At 39.8% G+C, this 21,582-nt stretch overlaps 1 protein-coding gene across 2 annotated transcripts; it reads left to right on the top strand.

Annotated features, from left to right (window-relative positions):
• The first annotated feature begins 20 nt into the window (after window positions 1–20).
• klhl43 (kelch-like family member 43) lies at window positions 21–20,690 on the top strand. 2 transcript variants are annotated; one of them, XM_074612676.1, is made up of 7 exons: window positions 21–153; window positions 13,658–14,276; window positions 15,722–15,870; window positions 16,370–16,716; window positions 17,466–17,765; window positions 17,851–18,026; window positions 18,353–20,690. In XM_074612676.1, the coding sequence occupies exons 2-7, from the start codon at window positions 13,924–13,926 to the stop codon at window positions 19,149–19,151; spliced, it is 2,124 nt and encodes a 707-aa protein (XP_074468777.1). In that variant the 5' UTR covers window positions 21–153; window positions 13,658–13,923; the 3' UTR covers window positions 19,152–20,690. The 2 variants fall into 2 exon arrangements, with proteins under 2 accessions (XP_074468777.1, XP_074468776.1); XM_074612675.1 differs by lacking the exon at window positions 21–153 and adding an exon at window positions 3,601–3,818.
• The last annotated feature ends 892 nt before the right edge of the window (window positions 20,691–21,582 follow it).

Raw genomic sequence — 21,582 nt, forward strand, 5'->3', positions numbered from 1 at the left:
GAAATAATTAAGAGCAATGAGGAGAAAACAGAAGTTTGTACATTAAGAGAACGGTCCTGAGAGACGGAACTACGTCACAGCCCAGCTGACGGAGCCGGAGCGGGCAGGGACACCTGTTAGTGTGATGTCAGAGAAAACGCTGAATCAGCACAAGTAGGCTATCATTTACTGTGTGTCTGATAACACTCTATCTATCTATCTAAGTTACAAGTTACTTTGCAGATTCAGATTAATAATACAAAATATAATCAACAAACACATTCTGATAAGATAAGACTTTATTGATCATGGGGGGGATTCATAACCCAGCAGTAAATGATGTGATTAAAATTAGCCCCACCTTTACCAGCTGCAACATTAAAGTGATGAACACATTAATGCATCAATAATTATAATCCGATAATATCCATTACAGCTGAAGTAGGCGAGATTGGAGCAAATATGAATAAAAAAAGTTATTATTATAAAGCGGTCGCTATATCGTGACAATAGTACATGAAACAGGTAACATGAGAAAAAATCATGTGCCTCTGTGTTCTCCGGTGTCCTCCGGTGCTCCTAACGGCATCTGCAAGATTTCACAGACCGGAGGAAAACAAGCAGTAAGAGCTGATCTGAGATCTGCTGTCCAGCTGCTGTCTCTGAGAGCCGGCTGTCAATCACTCGCGAACTCCGACCAAACAGTGAAACTAGGCAGCGCTGATCAAATATGAATCAATATTATGTTACGTTAATGCCTATTTCTCTCATCAGATGTTTTCAGAATCATCTTGTAGTGCACGCTTTAGCTGTAAAATTAGAAAGTTTGTGACGCCGCTGCCATGAAATCTGGTGAAGGAACGCCAAGTTCTGGTCACATGACAATAGGAACGCTCTCTCTCTGAAATGACCTGTGATTGGTCAAAGTCTCCCGTCACGGGCTAAATTTTCTAAAGCCTGAAAACAGAGCCATGAGGAGGAGCAGAAGTCTAGTTATCTCTCAGAACACTTGAATTACAATATGCTGAAAGGTTATTATGGAATTTTTGCCAAATGATGCCAAAAATATACAGCCTACTGAAGCTTTAATCTGAAACTGGCCATTCTGCATGATGAGTACCTTTATTCTTGGTATTTTAAGTATATTTTGATGCTAATACTTTCGTACTTATAGGACCAGTGTATAACAATTAGGGGGATCTATTGGCAGAAATGGAATATAATATTAATAAGTATGTTTTCTTGAGTGTACAATCACCTGAAAATAGGAATCATTGTGTTTTTGTTTCCTTAGAATGAGCCGTTTATATCTACATATGGAGCGGGTCGCCTACAGTGGCCCAGAATGGACAAACCAAACACTTTGTCTATTCCTGCTGTGCTGGCGTCGATAACATTACTCGCTCCGGAGTTAATTCCCGTCACTCCACTCAGCCGCTGGGAAACAAGACAAAACCTCTGTTGGTCTTGAGGAGCTGCAGCATTTATTTCCACACAAACTGCAACTTCCACTGTACATTCACTAGATATTCTCCGAGCTAAACTAACTCTGTCTTCTCACACACATTCACCGCCGCTCTCTCTCTCTCTTGCTTCACCACTCAATTCCCATGTCACACACACACTCTACACACTGGATCTGCAATTCTCCAAATAACCTACGCTACTCTTACAACAACTGGCTTTAGATAGGGCAATTAACATTTTCATCTCGGCCACCTTAGTTCTACACGCTTAGCACACGGGAGAAGTTTAAATTGGTTGCAATCTGCAATCTCACCACTCGATGTCACTAAATCCTAAACACTGCTCCTTTAAGTAACATTTTGAATGCATGACTTACACTACTACACTATGGTATTGTTACTTTTACTAAAGTAAAATATCAGAGTACTTCTTCCACCATAGTAACTTAGAGGTACGGTATGTAGGATTTGATTTGGCGGCATCTAACCGACTGAGTACTGGTTTGTCCGTTCTGGGCTACTGTAGAAACATGGAGGAGCAACATGCCGGATTCTGTGAAGAGGACCTGCTCCCTATGTAGATATGAAGGACTCATTCTAAGCTAATGAAAACACAACCATTCTTAGTTTCAGGTGATTATACACTCAAGAAAACATAGTTATTAATATTATATTTCATTTCTGCTAATGAAATGCGACACATTGTTCCTTTAATAGTGACTGAAGTTCAATATGTTTTGAGGTGGCGGTGACATGGTATATATTTTATTTGTTTGTGGTGAATTCTTTAACAGAAATGTATTTTAAATTGGTCAGGATAGCATCTGTATCCTATAGGGTTTCTACTCCTAGAGGGAAAATATAAACTGAACTGGGATTTCTTTTTATCTGATTTGTTCGTGACTCTTCAAAAAACACTGAATCCAGTGTGACACTGATTATTTGTACTACCTTTCTTCAAAACATACAGTATATGCCAATAGATGCACATAAGCATAATTCAAAGGAAATGTAATTGTAAAAAATATTAATTGTAATGTATTTATATGATTTTATTTTGTTTAGATTTTAAGTTCTGGTTGTTAATTATTTTTATCATGCTTTTATTGGAAAGCACTTTGTAACCTTGTTTTGAAAGGTGCTATATAAATACAATCATTATTAGTATTATTGACACTTAAAGTTAAAGCAACAAATCACTTTAAATGACTTATCTTTGTGATTGAGAAGAGCAGAATTTACAGCTCTGAAGCCTAAACATCATCACCAGTATCTACTATACATAAGGTTGGTGGCTTAGCAGTGGTGGAAAGTAATTAAGTACATTAACTCAAATACTGTACTTAAATACAATTTTGAGGTACCTGTGCTTGACTTCTGCTACTTTTTACTACCACTCCACTCCACTTCAGTGGGAAATATTGTACATTTTACTGCATTATCTGACAGCTGGAGTTACTTTGCATAGGCCTGTTAAGATTGTACATACAAAAACATATTCATCTCATTAACTATGATGCATTTTCATACATTAAACTACTCAACAGTATGTTAGGTTGTTAGAATTAGTGTAAAAATAAACCGATTATATGAAATTAATTGAATTCAGGAATTTTCCTCGTAATGGAATATTTTTTCATTGTTGGTATTGGTACTTTCGCTCAAGTAAAGGATCTGAATACTTCTTCCACCCCTGCTGCAGTGTCTTTATAGTAATCCTATGGTATCTATAGGGACATGTCTTCTCCCTGTCAGATACATTAGATAACATGTTTTAAACCCATTCGTGCAGATACTCAGTGAGATGAGTGAGATTAACAGACAAACAAAGACAGCAGACACAGAACCACATCTAAAACCTGAAACCAAAAGGCCATGAGGGGGGGTGAGGCGGGTTGAGGCGGGTTGAGGGGAATGAGGGGGGTGAGGCGGGTTGAGAGGGGTGAGGCGGGGTTGGGTGAGAGGAGAGCCGACCTCTTATGGGATATTTTTGGAGGGGAGGGCGACGAGGAGTGCCTGTATTTGGAGATGGAGGTGGATGTTGGAGGTAGAAGAGGATCTGATGGGAGCCCAGGGAGGCGTGGTTGGATTTTAGAGCTTTAGGGGAGGAAGAGGGGGGGGCGTTGAATTATACGTCACAGCTTTGGATGGGACCCTGATGTCCTTCTGATGCTGACACACACACAAACACACACACACATACACACACACACAGCACTCTGACAGAGGACAGACGGACGATGCAAAGAGGAACCTGTTAGAGAACAACAACAACAACTAAAGAAAAGAAAGAACGTAAAAGAGAGTTTAAAGAGAGAAGCTGAGGGAGCAAAGGGAAAGGGAAGAAGAGCAGGAACCAGGAGGGAGAAAGAGGTAAAATACATTTTAATTTACTGCATTACAGTTTGTTGAGTCAAGAAGAGTTTTGTAACGTAAATGAAACAACGTTTTGTATCTTAAAATCTCCAATTAAGGTTTCATTAAAGTGAATTGAACACTGTCTGTTGACATCGCTGATGCCAACAGACAGAAATCACCAGCGAAGTACATTTACTACATCCAAGTACATTTAAATACTATGCTTAAGTACAATTTTGAGGTACTTGTACTTTACTTCCTACTTCTACTCCACTACATTTATCTGACTGCTTTAGTTACTCTAAAGATTGTACAAACAAAACATTTATATAATATGATAGTTAAATATTCAGACGGTATATAAATTAGTTAAAATGAGCTCCACCTCCACCAGCTGTAACAGTTAAACAGAGTATTTGTACATAGTAGTATTGCTACTTTTACTTAAATAAAATATACAGGATGACTATATCTTCCACCACTGAAAACCAAATGACACACCTCATGACATCACCATATTAATTAGTAATATATACTAATATTTATATTTAACTGCTGAATGGAAACAATGTGAAGTAGTTGCCAGTTGCCGTGTGGCTATTACTACACTGCAGAGGGGTGTCGGTCCTTCTCTTTCCAGTCCTAAGCTGTAAAACACACACAATATACACACACGAAGTACATGTTGTGTGTGTCAGCGCCTATAAATACATTCACGAGATAGACAAGGAATTCAGCTGCAGCCAGAGAGCGATAGAAGTGGTGGAGAGGCACACAAAGTGGTGTTTTTTGTGTGTATGAGCCGGTACAATTGGTGGACAAAATAACAGAAACACTTTATAATGCAATACCACAGCCCTGCAGTTAATACCACTTTGATCAAGCTCATAATGTTCAGGTTTTATTAAGACTGTCAGTCGTGTTGATTCAATTCAGTGGTCATTTTGAAGGACCTAGTGTTGTTAAAGCAGCTGTAGTCAAAATTTTGACAAACCCATAGGAAATGATCAGCGAACTCTGCAGTTCCCCTCAACTCTACGACATGTTTTGAAGTATTTCAGCTCTTTGTTTTGGTTTTCCAGCAACTTAACTGATTTGGTTCACTCTCACCGCTCTCAAAGTGTTGTTTTTTGGCCGCAGAAGGCGGATGTTTTCATCAAAAAAGCTCTAAAAACCCTCTCTATGCCTGCTCAGCACCAAACAGTAGACAAGACACAGTTAGCAACTAGCTGGTGAACATAGTGGAGCATTTAGCACCTAAAGAGACAGATATTTCCGTCAGGAGTCGGTGGAGACCAAAAACAGAGCTAAAAGAGAGTGAATATTGGACTTAATTTCATCAGGAGGATAGAAACACGACTCCAAATGAATGCTAATGTTGCTCCGTAACTGCTGGATGTGTAAATAAGCAACTGTATGCTAACATATCTGTCATATCAACCTTTGTTGTGTTCACAGCTTGTTTACACTGCCTCCAAGAGGTCAAATAAATCAGTTTTATCAGAATTATTATCTCATATTTGTACGTTAAAGGGCGGCCGAACATTCAAATTTTGGTCAAAGTATGTTTTAGCGTCAAAATGCTATTTTCCTAAGCCCTTCTAAAAACTTTTTCCCACATGACGTAGGTAAAATTCTGTTTTTGTGAATGGAGTCTGGTCTAGTGGAAGACAGCAATATAACAGCTTCAGTTCCCTGTCGGAAAGGGCTGTCTGATGGCAAGATAAAGCGGTGAAAATATTCTAAATATAGCGTACACTTAAACTGATATTGATTTTTTAAGGTGGATAAAATAAATTTTTCTGCTGCTCCCGTACCTCGCCGTCAGACAGCCATTTCCGACGGGGAACTGAAGCCGTTACATAGCTCTCTTCAAAGCCGCCAGACGCCATTCACAAAAATAATAATTTTACGTCGCAGAACACGGGTATACATACAGTACAACAACCGAATTAACCCTTTCAGTTATTTCAGAACGGCTGAGTGGGCGTTTCCATTTGAAAAAAAATAATGGAAAAGAACGTAGATGGACCCGCCGCCCTATAAGTATGGAGCTGGAGCCAGAAGGCATTAGCTTAGCTTAGTTTAGCACAAAGACTGCTGCAAGGCCCTGATCAAACTTCAAAAATACACCTATAACCACACCTAATCAAGGTAGCCTAATAAAAATCAAACCAGAACAATAAAGACAGTCAGCGAATCAGAATCATAGGAATGTGGTTGTACTGGGAAGCCATCCAGTGTAACTTTTCATCAGTTATGCAATTTATTTTGGAAGCACACTGTTGTTGTGTCGTCTGCAAACACTCCTTAAAAACACAGCTCCGACTAAAGCGTCACAATGCTTCACTTCGTGTCGGTTGTCCGCTTCTTTGCAAAGGTTCAAAGAAACTGAGGTCGGTGTCTAAACATAAAATAAAAGGCCCCAGGTGCTTCTGTTTGAATTATGACACACACACATCACCACTTGACAACCATAAATCAATCTGAGGTTACTTTTAATTGTGTTCAGTATCTGTTTGCCTTGTCATGTTAACAAACATCAAGGAACAAGACAGTTAAGGCAAGACGATGGCAGTGAATCTGTCCAGCTGTATGTTTACATTAATATCTTTAATACATATCTTAAACCTAAGTAATTTATAACACATATGGATAAATCTCTTTTAGGCCTCTGAATGTTTAAGCTTTTGTAAATTTTGATCCAAAATTTTTCCGAACAATTTAGGAACTCATACTCCCTTATAGGTCCTCAATTTGTCACTGAAAATCATACCTTTATACTTCAAAAACTGTATTTATTTTCATCCAGCTATCTGTTGGGTAGGCTATCTGACCTGTTACTGACATCTGCAACCTTTTGGAGTTACATTTTCAAAACCCCTCAGGACTCCAGTCTCTTGTATAACAAATCTAACATAGTAACACATAGTTCATGACAGGATAACACTTATTTTAAAAATTCTTTTTCCTAATAATTACAAAAAGTTTCCTGTGAATTGGTTCTAATTACAAGGAAAATAGTGACCAATAGTTATTTTAGTTGTTGATTTCCACTGCTCCATTTAAAACCATTTTTCACTCTGCAGTTTTTATTGAAAACGTTATTCTTTTTTGTGTGTTTGTTTTCTCATTAATCAATCACAATAACTTAGATTGTAAACAGAACTATATATATTAGAAGAAAAACAGAGTAAAAAATACCCCAAATACTATATGTAAACAGTGAAATACATTGAAGTCTATTCTTCATAGACTTGAATTTTACACTTTCCTTTAGACAAATAGCACATTTTTGCATGTCTAGCTTTGGGACTAAAACACATTGGGTTAACCTACTTTAGCATTCAATAGGGAGTGCGCCAATTAAAACCTGTTTTACCTTTAATTAGTGCCAAACTACAGTTCTTAGGAAATTATACAGAAATATTAATAATTATGAATTTAAGTATCTGTAAAATAAAGCATTACCAAAGTTTTGTCAGTGGTATTTAACAATAGGAAGGTGTACACAGATCTATGAGTCCATGTATTTAATCTGCTGTTTTGAAAGGAGATGCTGTTGTTAGTTACACTATATTTGTCAGTGATGATGGTGGTGGTGGTGGAGGGGTGGTGGTGAGGTCTGGATCCCAGTATGGTGGATGACAGAGCAGCTGCTCCCTGCACTAACCTTGGTCTCAGATATTTCTGTAGGCTGATCTCTGCTTAGATTATTTTCATGCCACGGAATCACTGAACAAGTGGTTTGTTTGTCTGAAATGTCGCCAAGACCTAGATTTTACATTTCATGGACATTATCTGCGGTGGTGGAGAGTTCCTACATTTACTCAAGTACATTATAGTCCTGTACTTGTACTTTTGAGGGACTTGTACTTTAGAGTATTTCTAATTTATAGGGCTACTACTTTTATACATCTACTCCACAACATTTATCTAACAGATATAGTTACTGTTTATATTACAAGTTAAGAATTTGCTTTTAAAAAAAACACATGATAAGCTTAAAAAAGATGTTAAAACATTGTTAAGATTAAACCAGTGGTTCACGACCTAGTTGGGGCCTTTTGTCATGTGTCTATGAATTATTTAGCAGTTGTTTCAAGAGTGATTTCACCTCTAAACCTAAATAAAAGTATCTAATAATTCACAAAAAAAAAACAAAGATTAGACAAAAGTCCAACATATGAAGACAATTTTGCTAAACATAACTTCGTTTTTTCTTCTTTCCTGCCCTCATTAATCATCTCACGACCCCTCAGATTGACTGGCCCCGAGGTCGGGAACCACTGAACTATGAAGTAGTTAACACAGTAAAATGCTGCTTTCACATTGACGCATCGGTATTACTAATCTAATAATGTAATATACACTAATATATCAGTCACGGGACATTTTTCTGTGGAACGAGTACATTTACTTTTGATACTTTAAGTACATTTTGCTGATAATACTTCTGTAATTTTACTTGTAATGGAGTATTTTTACACTGTCATCTTGGTGCGTTCACTTAACTAAAGGAGATACTTATCTAAAGGAGATGCATCTGTTATATTTTTGTGAAAAAGCAGAAAATATGTCGAAAGAGATTGTCTTATTAAGACCATACTGCTCATTAGTAAAAACAGGTTATAAGATATAATTTTTATCTTCCACCTTGTTATTTTTGCATGAATCAAAAAAGTTTTTGCCATCAGCCTGCCCCTCGTGCCTCCAATTGGCCCTGACACTGAATTGATCACCTCCCCATGTGTTTTAGTGTCTCTGTGCCTCTGTCATCATTAGACTGAGAGGGTCACATTCACAGAAACTCTGTGAACGCTGCTGTCAAATAACAAATAGCTCTTCTTCTCAGTTAATTTGCGGTGTAATGAGTTTATCCAGTGTTCTGGCTGCTGTTTCAAATGTTTAAAGGGGGATTGCGACATCAACAAGTAGCCTGTATGGTCTGTAACAGTGACCCCCTCCTCTTCATATGACACCAACAACAGCTGCTGCTTCGTTCTGTACGATCCTGTCTTCGTCCCCTGGTCTGTCCATGTGTGGAGTCCGTTGGCCGGCGAGCCAATAGATGCTATTTAAAAAGATCCAAGTTCAGACGCTGAGCGAATGAGGAGGGTAGAAAGAGGGACGGGGGGGTCATGTTCATGTTTGTGGTCAGAAGCACTGGTAGTAGTAATCGGATATAAACTGAGACACATTTAGGATGTTTTATCACAAAATTACAGAAATCCTGACGGCTTGTTTTAAAGGTACAGTTTCTGCGTCTATTTCTCCATGGGTTGAGCGTTTTGAAACTTTCACAGTATTTATATAGCATTTAAACCTGCTTTAAGGCGCGGTCACACGTGCAAAATTGACATTCGCCTCCCATTCACTAATTTGTGAGCAAAGGGACGAAAAAACATTCGCTTGCGAAGCAAATTTGCGTCTTTGCATTCACGTGGAGTTCAACTTTGGTGAACTTTGAGTTCAAAAATTGCCTCGGCAGGCGATAGTCACTCGCATGCATTTGTGCATTTGTGACCTATATAATAAAAAAGACATGAAAATCTCACTTTTGACAATATCGGACATTTAAATAAGAAATCTGTAAGAAATTAATGGAAAATCAATGTCTAAGCAACACTAATCTTTGATAGTCTGACAAAAAAGGTATCTGAGGTTATTTCACGAGTATTAACCTCAAGAAACTTGCAAAGCAAATTAATGACTATAAAATATCCAACTAAAGTTACGTAATAAACAAGACGTAGTTAAGAGTCTACAGTCATGCTAGCAGCTCTGTGAGCTAAATGCTAATGTCGACATGCTAACTCATTAACAATGACAATGCTAACATGCTGATGTTTAGCAGGCATATTGTGTTTACAATTTTTTACCATATTAGTTTAACATGTTAGCATGCTAACATTGGCTAATTAGCAATTTGATGGGAATGTTATTAGTTTTGCAGATGTTTGGTCATAAAACGAAGTATTGGACAAACATTGAAAATTTGAACTGATGATGGCGCTAGATGAAAAGTCAGAGGATCACCAAAGTTATAAGGATTCATTGTCTGGGAACCATGAATGTCTGTACCAAGTTTCATTGAAATCCATCCAACAGTTGTTGAGATATTTCAGTCTGGACCAAAATGGTGAACCGACTGACCAACAGAGACATAAGATTGGTGTAAATATACGACATGAAAAGGCAACTAAAAGTCGGACCATTAAAAGCTCCAGTTCAATCTAATAATGAACTGACAATAAATGTGACCTCTAACACTCGCTAGAAAAAATGTAAAGAACAGATCTTGACAAGCTCAGTGAGAGAAAGATCATTTAGAAGTGGCACACTGCTGAGGCCCCAAATAGGCACAGGGGTTAGTTTTAATTCCCACCCTGACACAGCCAGCACTGAGGTGATCTCTTCACTGAGGCTCAGGTGAACAACAACAAACTGTGAGCCAGAAACAAAGATCCTCATCTCCTGCTGCTGTTTACTGCCAGACGTCCAGCTTCCAACTACTTCAGAGGCCTTCAACTCAACAGTTTTTGATATTACTGAGTCAATACTGACTTTATGACTCCTCTCCACCAGTGTTGCCAGACCAGATTGAGTTTCCAGCCCAATCACAACTTGAAACCTGCCCCATTCAATAAAAAACAGCCCAAATCATAACCTTGCCAGAAGCCTGTGTAAAACCATAAAACCATTACATGCACGATAGAAAACACATCACAAGCATATAAGCTTCATATCTCCAGCAAATAACCAAAGCTAAAATGTCAAATAAAAAGGCTATTGCAACCCACAAAGAGTGCCGTCAGACAACCAAATACTCAAATTCCCAAGTCAATGTCCATGATGATGACGGCAAGAAAAAGTAGGTCCTCCCTTATCCCTAACAGCGATTGAATACTTGTTTGGTAATATTGTTTCACAATATTTTGTTGACAAAAGCAGCCCAAATTTCATCTACCAGCCCAACGCAATTTTTCCCAGCAAAATTCAATCAAAAGTAGCCCAATTGAGCGGAAACCAGCCCAATCTGGCAACACTGCTTTCCACTTGAGCTACTGTCACAATAGCTTACCATTTTAGCTAAATGCTAAAAAGTATTTATGTAGTTAGCATTATTCCACAATTGTCATTTGGCCGCCATTGGACCCTTTTTTGGACAAAAAAAGAGAACAACAAAGATTTTGGTGGCCCTTTAAACAAATAAAAACATTACATTGCTTCCTCAAACATGTCGCCAATTGGTAAAATCCCCATCCTTTCATCACCTTTCCAATCATTTTCTTATCATTATAAAGTTTGCTAGAGTTCTGACACTATTGTTGACCAGTTCTACGACAAGAAAACAAAATAAGAAATCAACAAACAAGTGCACAGTTTTGTGTCAGGCTTGGTCATTGTTGTTGCATTGTTCCTGTTTGAAAAAAACTTTTCTCTCTTTCACAGTGGAGTTTTGGTTCGGACTTGGTGTGCTTTTAAGAGCTTTCAGTCCTTTTCAAATCAAATCAAGAGACACAAACACAAGAACAGAAACAATTCCTTCCACCCAAGCGTCATACAACAGATACAAAACCAAACTAACGAAAGATAAAAAGTACAAAAAAATTTAGTTATATGCTCTGTATATCCCCTTAGTTACATTCAGCAAACTCCATGCTCACCATTTCTTTTATTTGTTTATTTCAGACTCCCTCTACCTTGCATATATCAGCACTTGAATGTGATCCCTTCACTCTCTGTAACAGTCTCCCCTCTCTACGCTGATCTGCTGCAGTTTGCATACCGAGGCTCATTGCGATCATGAATAAGAATCCCCAGTTGCATTAAATGCCGGCTGGATGCTGTAAAACGCAACTCCCGACCCTGAGCTTCTTCTCTGGACACTCGCACCTGTCATTCACACTGCTGCCGGCTCATAGAGACACAGAGTTTGTAGGTGATCCTCAGTTGGATTTAAAAAAGGTGTCAGTCAGTCTGTGTGTTGTTGTGTTGTGATGTTCAGAGATTAGCAGAGAAATGTGCATCTGTCAGTGGGTTTGTTGTGTCCTCCAGTGACCATGAAACTGTGATTCAGAGCAGGGAAACATGCGCCAGGCGTGTTTCGGTTGTTTATCAGGAACTCACTGTCACTGTCTCCTTAATAATTCAAGATATATATCCGGACAAAGGAGAGATGTTAAAACATTTTCAGAGAGGTGGAAAGTGATTATTGTTTTCTTTAGAGTAACTCTGTGGAAGTCAAATAGAAGAAATAAATGTATATTTAAGAAACGTGTATTTTTACATCTATAACATTAGACTACTGTTGAGTCAAAGTTGATTGATTTGTCACTTAACTTCCGTATTTATGTAACGCCACTTCTGGTGTTATTTTAATCCAAACCGCAATCTTTTCCTAGACCTAATTAAGTAGTTTTGTAGCCTAAGCGTAACCAAGACGATCTATTCCTAAACCTAATTTAAGTAGTTTTATTTTGAAAAGACTGGAGCAGAAATTGACACGTGCGTCACATGTCGCTGGACATTTGTAGGAAAACGCAAGCCTAACTAAGTAGTTTTGTTGCCTAAGCCTATCAAGTTGATCTTTTCCTAAGCCTTACTAAGTTGTTTTGTTGCCTAAGCCTGACCAAGTTAATCTTTTCCTAAACCTAACTAAGTACTTTGTTGCCTAAGCCTAACCAAGTTGATCTTTTCCTAAGCCTAACTAAGTAATTGCGTTGCCTAAGCCTAACGAAGTTGATCTTCATCCTAAGCCTAACTAAATAGTTTGTTACCTAATTCTAACCAAGTGGATGATTTCCCAAGTCTAACTAAGTAGTTTTGTTGCCTAAGCCTAACCAAGTTGATCTTTTCCTAAACCTAACTAAATAGTTTTGTTGCCTAAGCCTAACCAAGTTGATCTTTTCCTAAGCCTAAGTAGTTTTGTTGCCTAAGCCTAACCAAGTCGATCTATTCCTAAACCTAATTTAAGTAGTTTTATTTTGAAAAGACTGGAGCAGATATTGACACGTGCGTCACGTGTTGCTGGACATTCGTAGGAAAACGCACGAAAAATATGTTGTTGAAAGTCGTGCTGAGCATCATGAAAAAAAAGGAAAATCGTGTCTATGTACACGAATCAAAAAGATTAAATTTGTGACTATTTCATGAACTGCCGGGGGACTGTGTCGGATAAACGCAATCCAGCGATTTCTACACGTTATAGTATGTAATTTCAGTGCAAGAGGAAAATCAAATTCCCGACCGTTGAATCATACTTTACATATCTAATCAGTTTCTGTGGACATCATGTTTTCTTTTATCATTGTCAAAGTTACATTATGGTAGCACGGTGTCACTGTTAAAGCACAAATTGATTAAATAAGTCAACAATAACAGGATGTCAAGATAGATAAACTCCAGCAGGTTTTATATCACTGAATGTGGATTTTCATACTTATCTTAAATTAATCCAAACTAAAGGCTGCCTAAAACTATAAAAAAAAACATTAGAATATCTCAAAAACTGTGTCACTTGGTGACATATTGCTACTTGTAGACCACAGATGTAATATGTGGAAAGGTTGTGTTGTTTCTACAAAAATGTTGCTGTCAAAAAAAGATGACAGCAAAAAAATGCTGAAATGAACAGAAACTAATAGTGAAATATCCAAACTACTGTGATGTATTGGGGATTTCTTTGACAAAATATAAAATATATAGAATAAATTCATACACTGGTGTGGTTCATCATGCAACATTGCTGTGTTCTTCCAAATAGTCCCATTGTTAGATCAACGGGTTTGAACAATTCTTCACTTTGCAAATGATAATTAAATCTTCATCTTTCCCTTCTTTTTTTTCAGGTGCTGTGTGCTGTGTTTCAGTGAAACCACCAACGAAATCCCAACCGATCGTAAAACAGTCTAATCATTACACCATTCTTAGCTACAACCTCACAAAAGAAGAGGACTTCAGCACTTAGGCCTGAGTGTCAAGAAACATTTTTAATAGAATTTTGTTGATCAGCTGGATTTCTAGCCAGTGAAACAGTGTCCCTGCCTGTCAAGAAGTCAACTCAGTAAACCTTACTCACTGTACTGTAGGAAAACATTTAGTGTAGAGTAAACTTATGCTAAAACCTACAAAAAACAACCTCAACAGTCAAACAATGGCCCCCAAGAAGAAGGCCTCCCGTCAGAAGAAGCCTGCCGTGGAAACCATCCCTCAGGTTGCCATGGAGACTGCTCCGGCCCAGCTGAAGGTGGAGAGCCGTGGTGATGGTGTGGTGGTGATGGAGAGCGGAGTGCAGAAGATCGAGCAGATGGCGGCGCTGGACATCGCTCAGCTGAACAGCCTCAACCTGCCGCTGCCTCCACCGATCATCAAGCCCGGAGAGAAAGGCCTCGGTCTGGGCAGCGAGCTGACACGACCCCTGCACGGCAACGCCCTCCTGGAGGAGCTCAGCAAGATGCGACAGGAGAAGTACGTTCTGATACTTATTGTATTGTATTGTAATTGATGCAATACAATTGTGATATGAATTGATACATCTACGATATGGTACAATTATGGTACATTACAATTACGATAAGATACGATACAGTTTCGATACAATACATTTACAATACAATACTATACAGTACAATTACGAGACGTAAAATTACAATATGGTTAAATTAGGATACGGTACAATTACGATACGGTACAATTACAATACAATTACGAGACGTAAAATTACGATATGGTTAAATTAGGATACGGTACAATTACAATACAATTACGATACAATACATTTACGATAAAATACAATCACGATACAGTACAATTACGAGGCTGAAAATTACGATACGGTACAATTACAATACGGTACAATTACGGTACATTACAGTTATAATAAGATACAATACAGGAGAAGTAGGTTCTGATACTTATTGTATTGTAATTGATTCAAGACAATTGTGATATGAATTGATACAATAACGATATGGTACAATCACGGTACATTACGATTACGATATGATACACTACAATTTGGATACAATACATTTACAATACAATATTATACAGTACAATACAGTACAATTACGAGATGTAAAATTATGAAATGGTAAAATTACAATATGGTACCATTACAATACAATTACGATACAATACATTTACGATAAAATACAATACGATAAATTACAATTACGAGACGTTAAATTGCGATATGGTACAATCACGATACGGTACAATTAGCGTACATTACATTTACAATACTTTACAATTAAGATACGGTAAAATTACAGTACGGTAAATTTACTAAACAATGCAATTTTGATACGGTAAAATTACAATATAGTACAATTACGGTATATTACAATAACGATACGGTACAATTACGATATGACACAATACAATTTCGATACAATACATTTACGATATGGTACAATTATGATAAGGTACAATTGCGATAAATACATTACAATACATTACAATTACTGTCCAATTACAATATGGTCACATTACGATAAAATGCAATTACGATACGGTACAATGACAATACGGTACGGTACAAATGCGATAAATACAATCACGATACATTACAATTATGATACGGTACAATTAAAATACAGTACAATTACGATAAGTTACAATTACGATACAGTATAATTACGATACTTAAAGATTATTACATTTTACAGTTACAATACAGTGCAATTTCGATGCAGTAAAATTTTGATACAGTACCAATACAATACAGTACAATATTGTACACTTATGGTACGATACAATACAATACTCATATACTACTGTATTGTCACAAATCCTATTACATGGAAATTAGCCCTCTCCTACTTCATTACATTATAACATATTGTATTGTGTCATGAGTTATTGTGTCAGGTGTGTCATCCATCCATCCATCTTCCTGCTCTTCTCCTCAGGTTCCTGACTGACCTGGAGTTGGCCTGTAAGACGAAAGCCTTTGACGTCCATAAGCTGGTCATCTCCTCCGTCAGTCAGTACTTCAGAGAGATTCTGGCCAAAGACCCGGGCATGAAGCGCCTGGAGCTGCCCTCCCTCTCACCTCTAGGTACATCTACCGAGTCTTTTCATTTCTAATAATATAATTTCTAGTCAAGATCCCAAACTTTCTAGATGCCAAATATATTATGCTCAGCCTTCGAAATCGATTGGTTGATTACCAGAATGCTGTAGTCTCAGCTTGTCAATTTGAATTTGGTGTTTTTCTTTGAGTTATGTCATAGTAGTAAACTGAATATCATTGAGTTTTGGACTGTTGGTTGTACAAAACAAGCCACCTGAATTTGAATTTGAAGTGTTGATGGCCGTTATTCACTATTTTCTGACATTTTATAGGCCAAATTGAGAAAAATAACTGCTAGATTAATACAAAAAACATTAGTTTCAGCCCTTAAAAGATGTACACGACTAAAAGTTGTAATAATTGACTCAGTGTAAGCATCATAAAGCCTCAATGGTGCGTTGAGAAGTTAAAATGTTTTTTCTAACTAGCGGCTTGAAGGAATTCAAGGAAAGAAATCAAGAATTTAGTTTTGCTCTGTCTGCAGGCCTGGCTAATGTCATCACCTTCGCCTACCTGGGTCGTGTCCACATGTCCCTCTACACCATCGGTTGCACCGCCTCGGCCGCCGCCACCCTGCAGATCCCTCAACTCCTCAAGATGTGCATGGACTTCCTGCTGGCCGAGCTCAACGTGCAGACCTGTGTCTACATCTGGAACATCGCCGCCGCCTACAGCCTGGTGCCGGTGTGCGACGCCGCCCGCCGCTTCGTCCTGGAGAACTTTGTGCAGTTCGCCGACACGCCGCTGTTCACCCAGCTGACCCTGGAGCAGATCTCCGCCTTCCTGCAGGACGACTCGCTGTTGTTGCCTTCTGAGGTCACTGCCTTCCAGGTCAGAGGTCAAACGTTGTCTTTTAAAGGGCAAAAGGTGGAAATTTGTGGCTGAAAATGTAGGTTGAAAAGGGATATGCTGTCAAGTGAATATATTCACTTCTGATATCCTAAATGAGGAGAGGTGCCAGGTCTTCTCAGAGGCGACCCTCTGGGCCTTCCTGCTATTTTCATCCAGACCTAAAAACAGAGCCCAGACCAGCTGCTCAGAGCATAACACAGATCAGCCAGTCACTTGCAGGTCGACTGTGAGCAGAACCCACCAATTATAACTCACTGTATGCAAGAAGAGAGCTCGTTTATTAATATACAACTCTGTTACAGACCTAAATAGACAGACAGCTGAGAGACGCAGTGATCGTTGTATTTATAAACTGGACCAAATGTGAGTCTGTCGGCACTGAATATAACTATTGTCCTGATTCAGGCTTTTTTTCTCTATTGTCTCTTTATTTCTTATATCGATGGAACTTTTTGGTCTTGGCACACATTTAATCATTAATTTATTCATTTCTATTACTATTTTTTACCGAACAATATTTATTTCCTATTTTCCACCTTAAACTAACAATATTATTTATTGATGTAGTTATAATTTTAAACTTGATAACTCTCAGACAGCTTCACGGCTACATATGAAGCCATTTTTGTAAGTTGGGTTTTGAAAGGTGCTCTATAAAGCTAATTATAACAAATGACAAACTGTATATTATATATATATATATTCACTGTAAACATCTCTCCCTCCAGTTGGCCATGAGATGGCTCGACTTCGACGCCTCTCGTCAGAGTCACGCCGCAGAGCTGCTGTCTCACATCCGCTTTGAGACGATCCCGGCCAGCGAGCTGGTGAGTCAGATCCAACCGGTTCCCCGCATGATGATGGACCCTCACTGTCACCGCCTGCTGGTGGACGCCATGAACTACCACCTGCTGCCCTACCAGCAGAACACCCTGCAGTCCCGACGCACACAGGTCCGAGCCGGTCAGCAGACTCTGCTCACAGTCGGTGGTCGACCATCACTCACAGAGAGAGCTCTCAGCCGCGAGGTCGGTGCTTTGGTTATTGTTGTCTCTATTATTCGCCAAAACTCAAGAAGAAAATACTTCACTGACCTTTGACCTCTGTGTCCAGGTGCTGTGGAGGGATCCTCGTGATGGAGCAGCTACCTGGCGTCACCTCACCCAGCTGCCGGCGAAAAGCTTCAACCAGTGTGTGGCTGTGATGGACGGCTTCCTGTACGTGGCAGGAGGAGAGGACCAGAACGACGCCCGCAACCAGGCCAAGCACGCCGTCAATACCCTCAGCAGGTAGGAGGAGCTGCCATAGTCTGAACTAAACACAGTAACCAGGGTATGGTCAGACACAAACCCATAGCTGGATCCACCCCCCCGTCACTTTCCCTCTCTGCATTGTAGCCTACGTAGTCTCAAATCTGCAGGTTGGTAATCTGAACATGCACCGTGTAATGTAAAATCCTAAAACTAGATTTTGAGACGGGCCTCCTGTTCAACACCGGGCCTCAAGATCACGTGAAACAGGACAAACCTGAAGGCCCTCATCATGTCAGTCGGTATGGTGCTTCCTCTGGGAGTCTGAGATCTCCTCTGAACCCTCTGACCTTTACCTCCAACAGGTATGACCCTCGCTTCAACACCTGGCTCCACCTGGCCAGCATGCGTCAGCGCCGCACCCACTTCTCTCTGGCAGCCAGCGGCGGCCGCCTCTTTGCCATCGGCGGGCGAAACGTGGAGGGTCTGCTGGCCACCACCGAGAGCTACCTGCCGTCCACCAACACCTGGCAGATGCGTGCGCCCATGGAAGTGCCCCGCTGCTGCCACTCCAGTGCCACCCTGCCCTCCGGAGACATCCTGGTGACCGGCGGGTACATCAACTGCGCCTACTCCCGCTCTGTGGCGTGCTACAACGTGGACACCGACACCTGGAGCGAGAAGGCCCCAATGGAGACACCCCGCGGCTGGCACTGCTCCGCCGCCCTCGGAGGGAAGGTGTACGTGGTGGGAGGAAGCCAGCTGGGACCCGGTGGCGAGCGGGTGGATGTGCTCTCTGTGGAGGTCTTCTCCCCGGAGAGCAGCGCATGGAGCCGCATCGCCCCTCTTCTTCTCGGTGTGAGCACAGCCGGGCTGTCTCCGCTGGCCGACAAGCTGTACCTGCTGGGAGGCTGGAACGAGGCGGAGAAGCGCTACAAGGCGGCCGTCCAGAAGTACGACCCGGCCACAGACAGCTGGTCCGTGGCGGAGGATCTGCCCGAGCCCACGGTGGGAGTGTCCTGCTGCACCATGACCCTGCCGCCACGCCACGCACCGCGCCGACAGCAGCACCGCAACACCCCGGCCCACGAAGAGCAGCAGCAAGCCGGGAAGAACCGGAGCAGAGAGAGCAGCATGGCTCCTTCACAACCCATCACAGCATAGAGAGACAGGAAGGGAGAGACTAGAAGAGAGGAGGGCGGGTTCAACCTCTGGAGAACATCTGGATCATGTCTGCTCTTTATTCTGTTGATATATAGGCTACAGTATGTTAGCAGTACAGTATGTTGTTCACCTACTTCAAACTGAAACTCAAATTTATTTCAGTCTGCAAATAATTACACAAAAAAAGAAAAGAAAAACCAAACAGACAACAAACAAGACATTAACCCCAACACAACAGTACCGTAGAAAACAATGCAACCTAGCAGAGATTTTTTTCTTCATAAAATATATTGTGGAATATGATGATTAACAATGATTATTGAGAATTTGATTGGACAAAAGTTTGCGTATTTTCTACAGATATACACAATTTAGATGAAGCATTGGTTCTTAATCCTTCCTGAGGTGACTTTAGTTGTTCCTAAAAACATATTTACCTGACATCTGACCTCCATTATAATTACAAGAGAAAGATGCTCATTTAAAATACAACCAGATACAGACCCATGAAACGCCCAGGACGCAAAGAGAGCTTGCATGATCCACAGTGGTCTCAGGAGGTTATACATTGATGGAAACTGAGAAGGAAAAGGTGAATACGGGATGAATAGTGGAGTGGAGCAGGTGGAGGTAGAGAGGTGATGGAGGAGGAGGATGAATGATGGGAAGACGGGATCAGTGGCTGTCTGCGTTTGAGTGGGTTGAACAAACGTCACTGTGAATCCACTGGCAGTTTGTGTACAAATATGTGTGTGTTCAACTGTGAAAATAAGTGTGAATGTGTGTGTGTGTGTGTGTGTGTGTGACAGAGATGAGTGACGAGTGCGTGGCCGCGACAGGAAAATGAGCCAAATCTGACAAAAACTGCAATAATTAAGATTTCTCATTAGCAAACTTTAAATATTTCTTCATGAGGAACGAAGCAGGTCAGCAATAAACAGCCCAATGTTTATTGTTTTATTTATTTTATGGATTATATCTGTCAGAAGTAGTGTAGCTCAACTGTAATAAAAATGAATTTAAAAAAAAGATAGATGTAGGACTTAAATATATCAATATTTTATATGTGCAATGCGGAAGGTTTACGAGGTGAACACGAGAGGAAGGCGGTGTGAACTCAACACAGGTGAGAAATAAATGTAAAATAAGAGACAAAAATGTACAAGAAACCAGGAAAATTGAGAAAAATATACATAAAATTATATAAAAAATCTGAAAAATGTAGAAAGAAAATCCACAAATAAAGAACAAATTGACACCTCACCTGTGTTTGTTTTAAAACATTTGCCGTTCTCTGACTAATCAAATTTTTACCGAAACTAAGACAAACTACCAACTGAAGAACCAGTGAGACTCCAGCAGGTGGAAACACAAACTGCTAAGAGCTGTAGCTGCATATTGAGAGTTATTGATGAATATTGTTTTATCATGAGGTTAATCTGGCTCATTTGATTGGATGAATCCCTCTGTATTTGTCACTAGATGAGATCTGTGCTGGTGGTTTCACTGAATAAAGCCAATGTGATCAAAACATGCCCATTTCCTGTCTTGTTTTTTTATATATACATACAGACTGGGGCTGCTGGGAAATGTAGTCTGACCACAGAAAAGAGGTATAAACCGGCTGTGCTTTTGTGTGCTGCAAGAAACACGTCATATAAGATCAGGTCAGGTTAAGATCAAATTGAGCATTGAATTCAGCAATAAAATGGATCATTCTTTAAAGTTGCAGGGTGTGTGATTGACAGATACTTTAAAGATGCAATGGTGGAAGGACTCCGATCCCTTATTCAAGTAAAAGCAATACCACAATGTAAAAACAACTTAATGTTTCACATTGAAAAATTACAGGGGTTACAGGGGGTCTTTAGGGGGAGATAGCAGGTCAACAGTAGATGTCACATAGAAGTGATGTACATCATCTGAAAGCTGAGAACATGAAGATTCATTTGAGATGCAGCTGAAGTTGTTCTGGTCACAACTCAGAAATAAACAAATTAATTGTGAAAGTGTGTAAGGGTTTAGAACATTATGATAGAAGTATCTGATGTCCATGCCCATGCTCCATTATGTCTCATAAATTGTTGCAGCAATTTTTGGAGTTGATACCGTTTGTTACACAGATTTGGTGGGAATTTTAACAATTTTTTATCACTGGAGAATTGATAAAAATGATCAAGAAAATACCACATTAAGACACCAAGACCTTGAGGAACACCATAGAATCATCCTCTGAATGCTCTAGGTCTCTAGTCTGATCCATCCATCCTCTGAATGCTCTAGGTCTCTAGTTTGATTCATCCATCCTCTGAATGCTCTAGGTCTCTAGTTTGATTCATCCATCCTCTGAATGCTCTAGGTCTCTAGTTTGATTCATCCATCCTCTGAATGCTCTAGGTCTCTAGTTTGTGGCTGTGAAGTTTCATGAGGC

The sequence above is a fragment of the Sebastes fasciatus genome, chromosome 17, assembly GCF_043250625.1.
Source record: "Sebastes fasciatus isolate fSebFas1 chromosome 17, fSebFas1.pri, whole genome shotgun sequence".
Lineage (NCBI taxonomy): Eukaryota > Metazoa > Chordata > Actinopteri > Perciformes > Sebastidae > Sebastes > Sebastes fasciatus.

What these genes read in the sequence shown, in the direction of transcription:
- klhl43 (XM_074612676.1), top strand. Translation starts at nt 13,924, where the DNA reads ATGCTAAAACCTACAAAAAACAACCTCAACAGTCAAACAATGGCCCCC. An exon ending in GCCCTCCCTCTCACCTCTAG is followed by an intron (nt 15,871 to 16,369) that starts GTACATCTACCG and finishes CTCTGTCTGCAG; the next exon opens with GCCTGGCTAATGTCATCACC. An exon ending in GCCGTCAATACCCTCAGCAG is followed by an intron (nt 18,027 to 18,352) that starts GTAGGAGGAGCT and finishes TACCTCCAACAG; the next exon opens with GTATGACCCTCGCTTCAACA.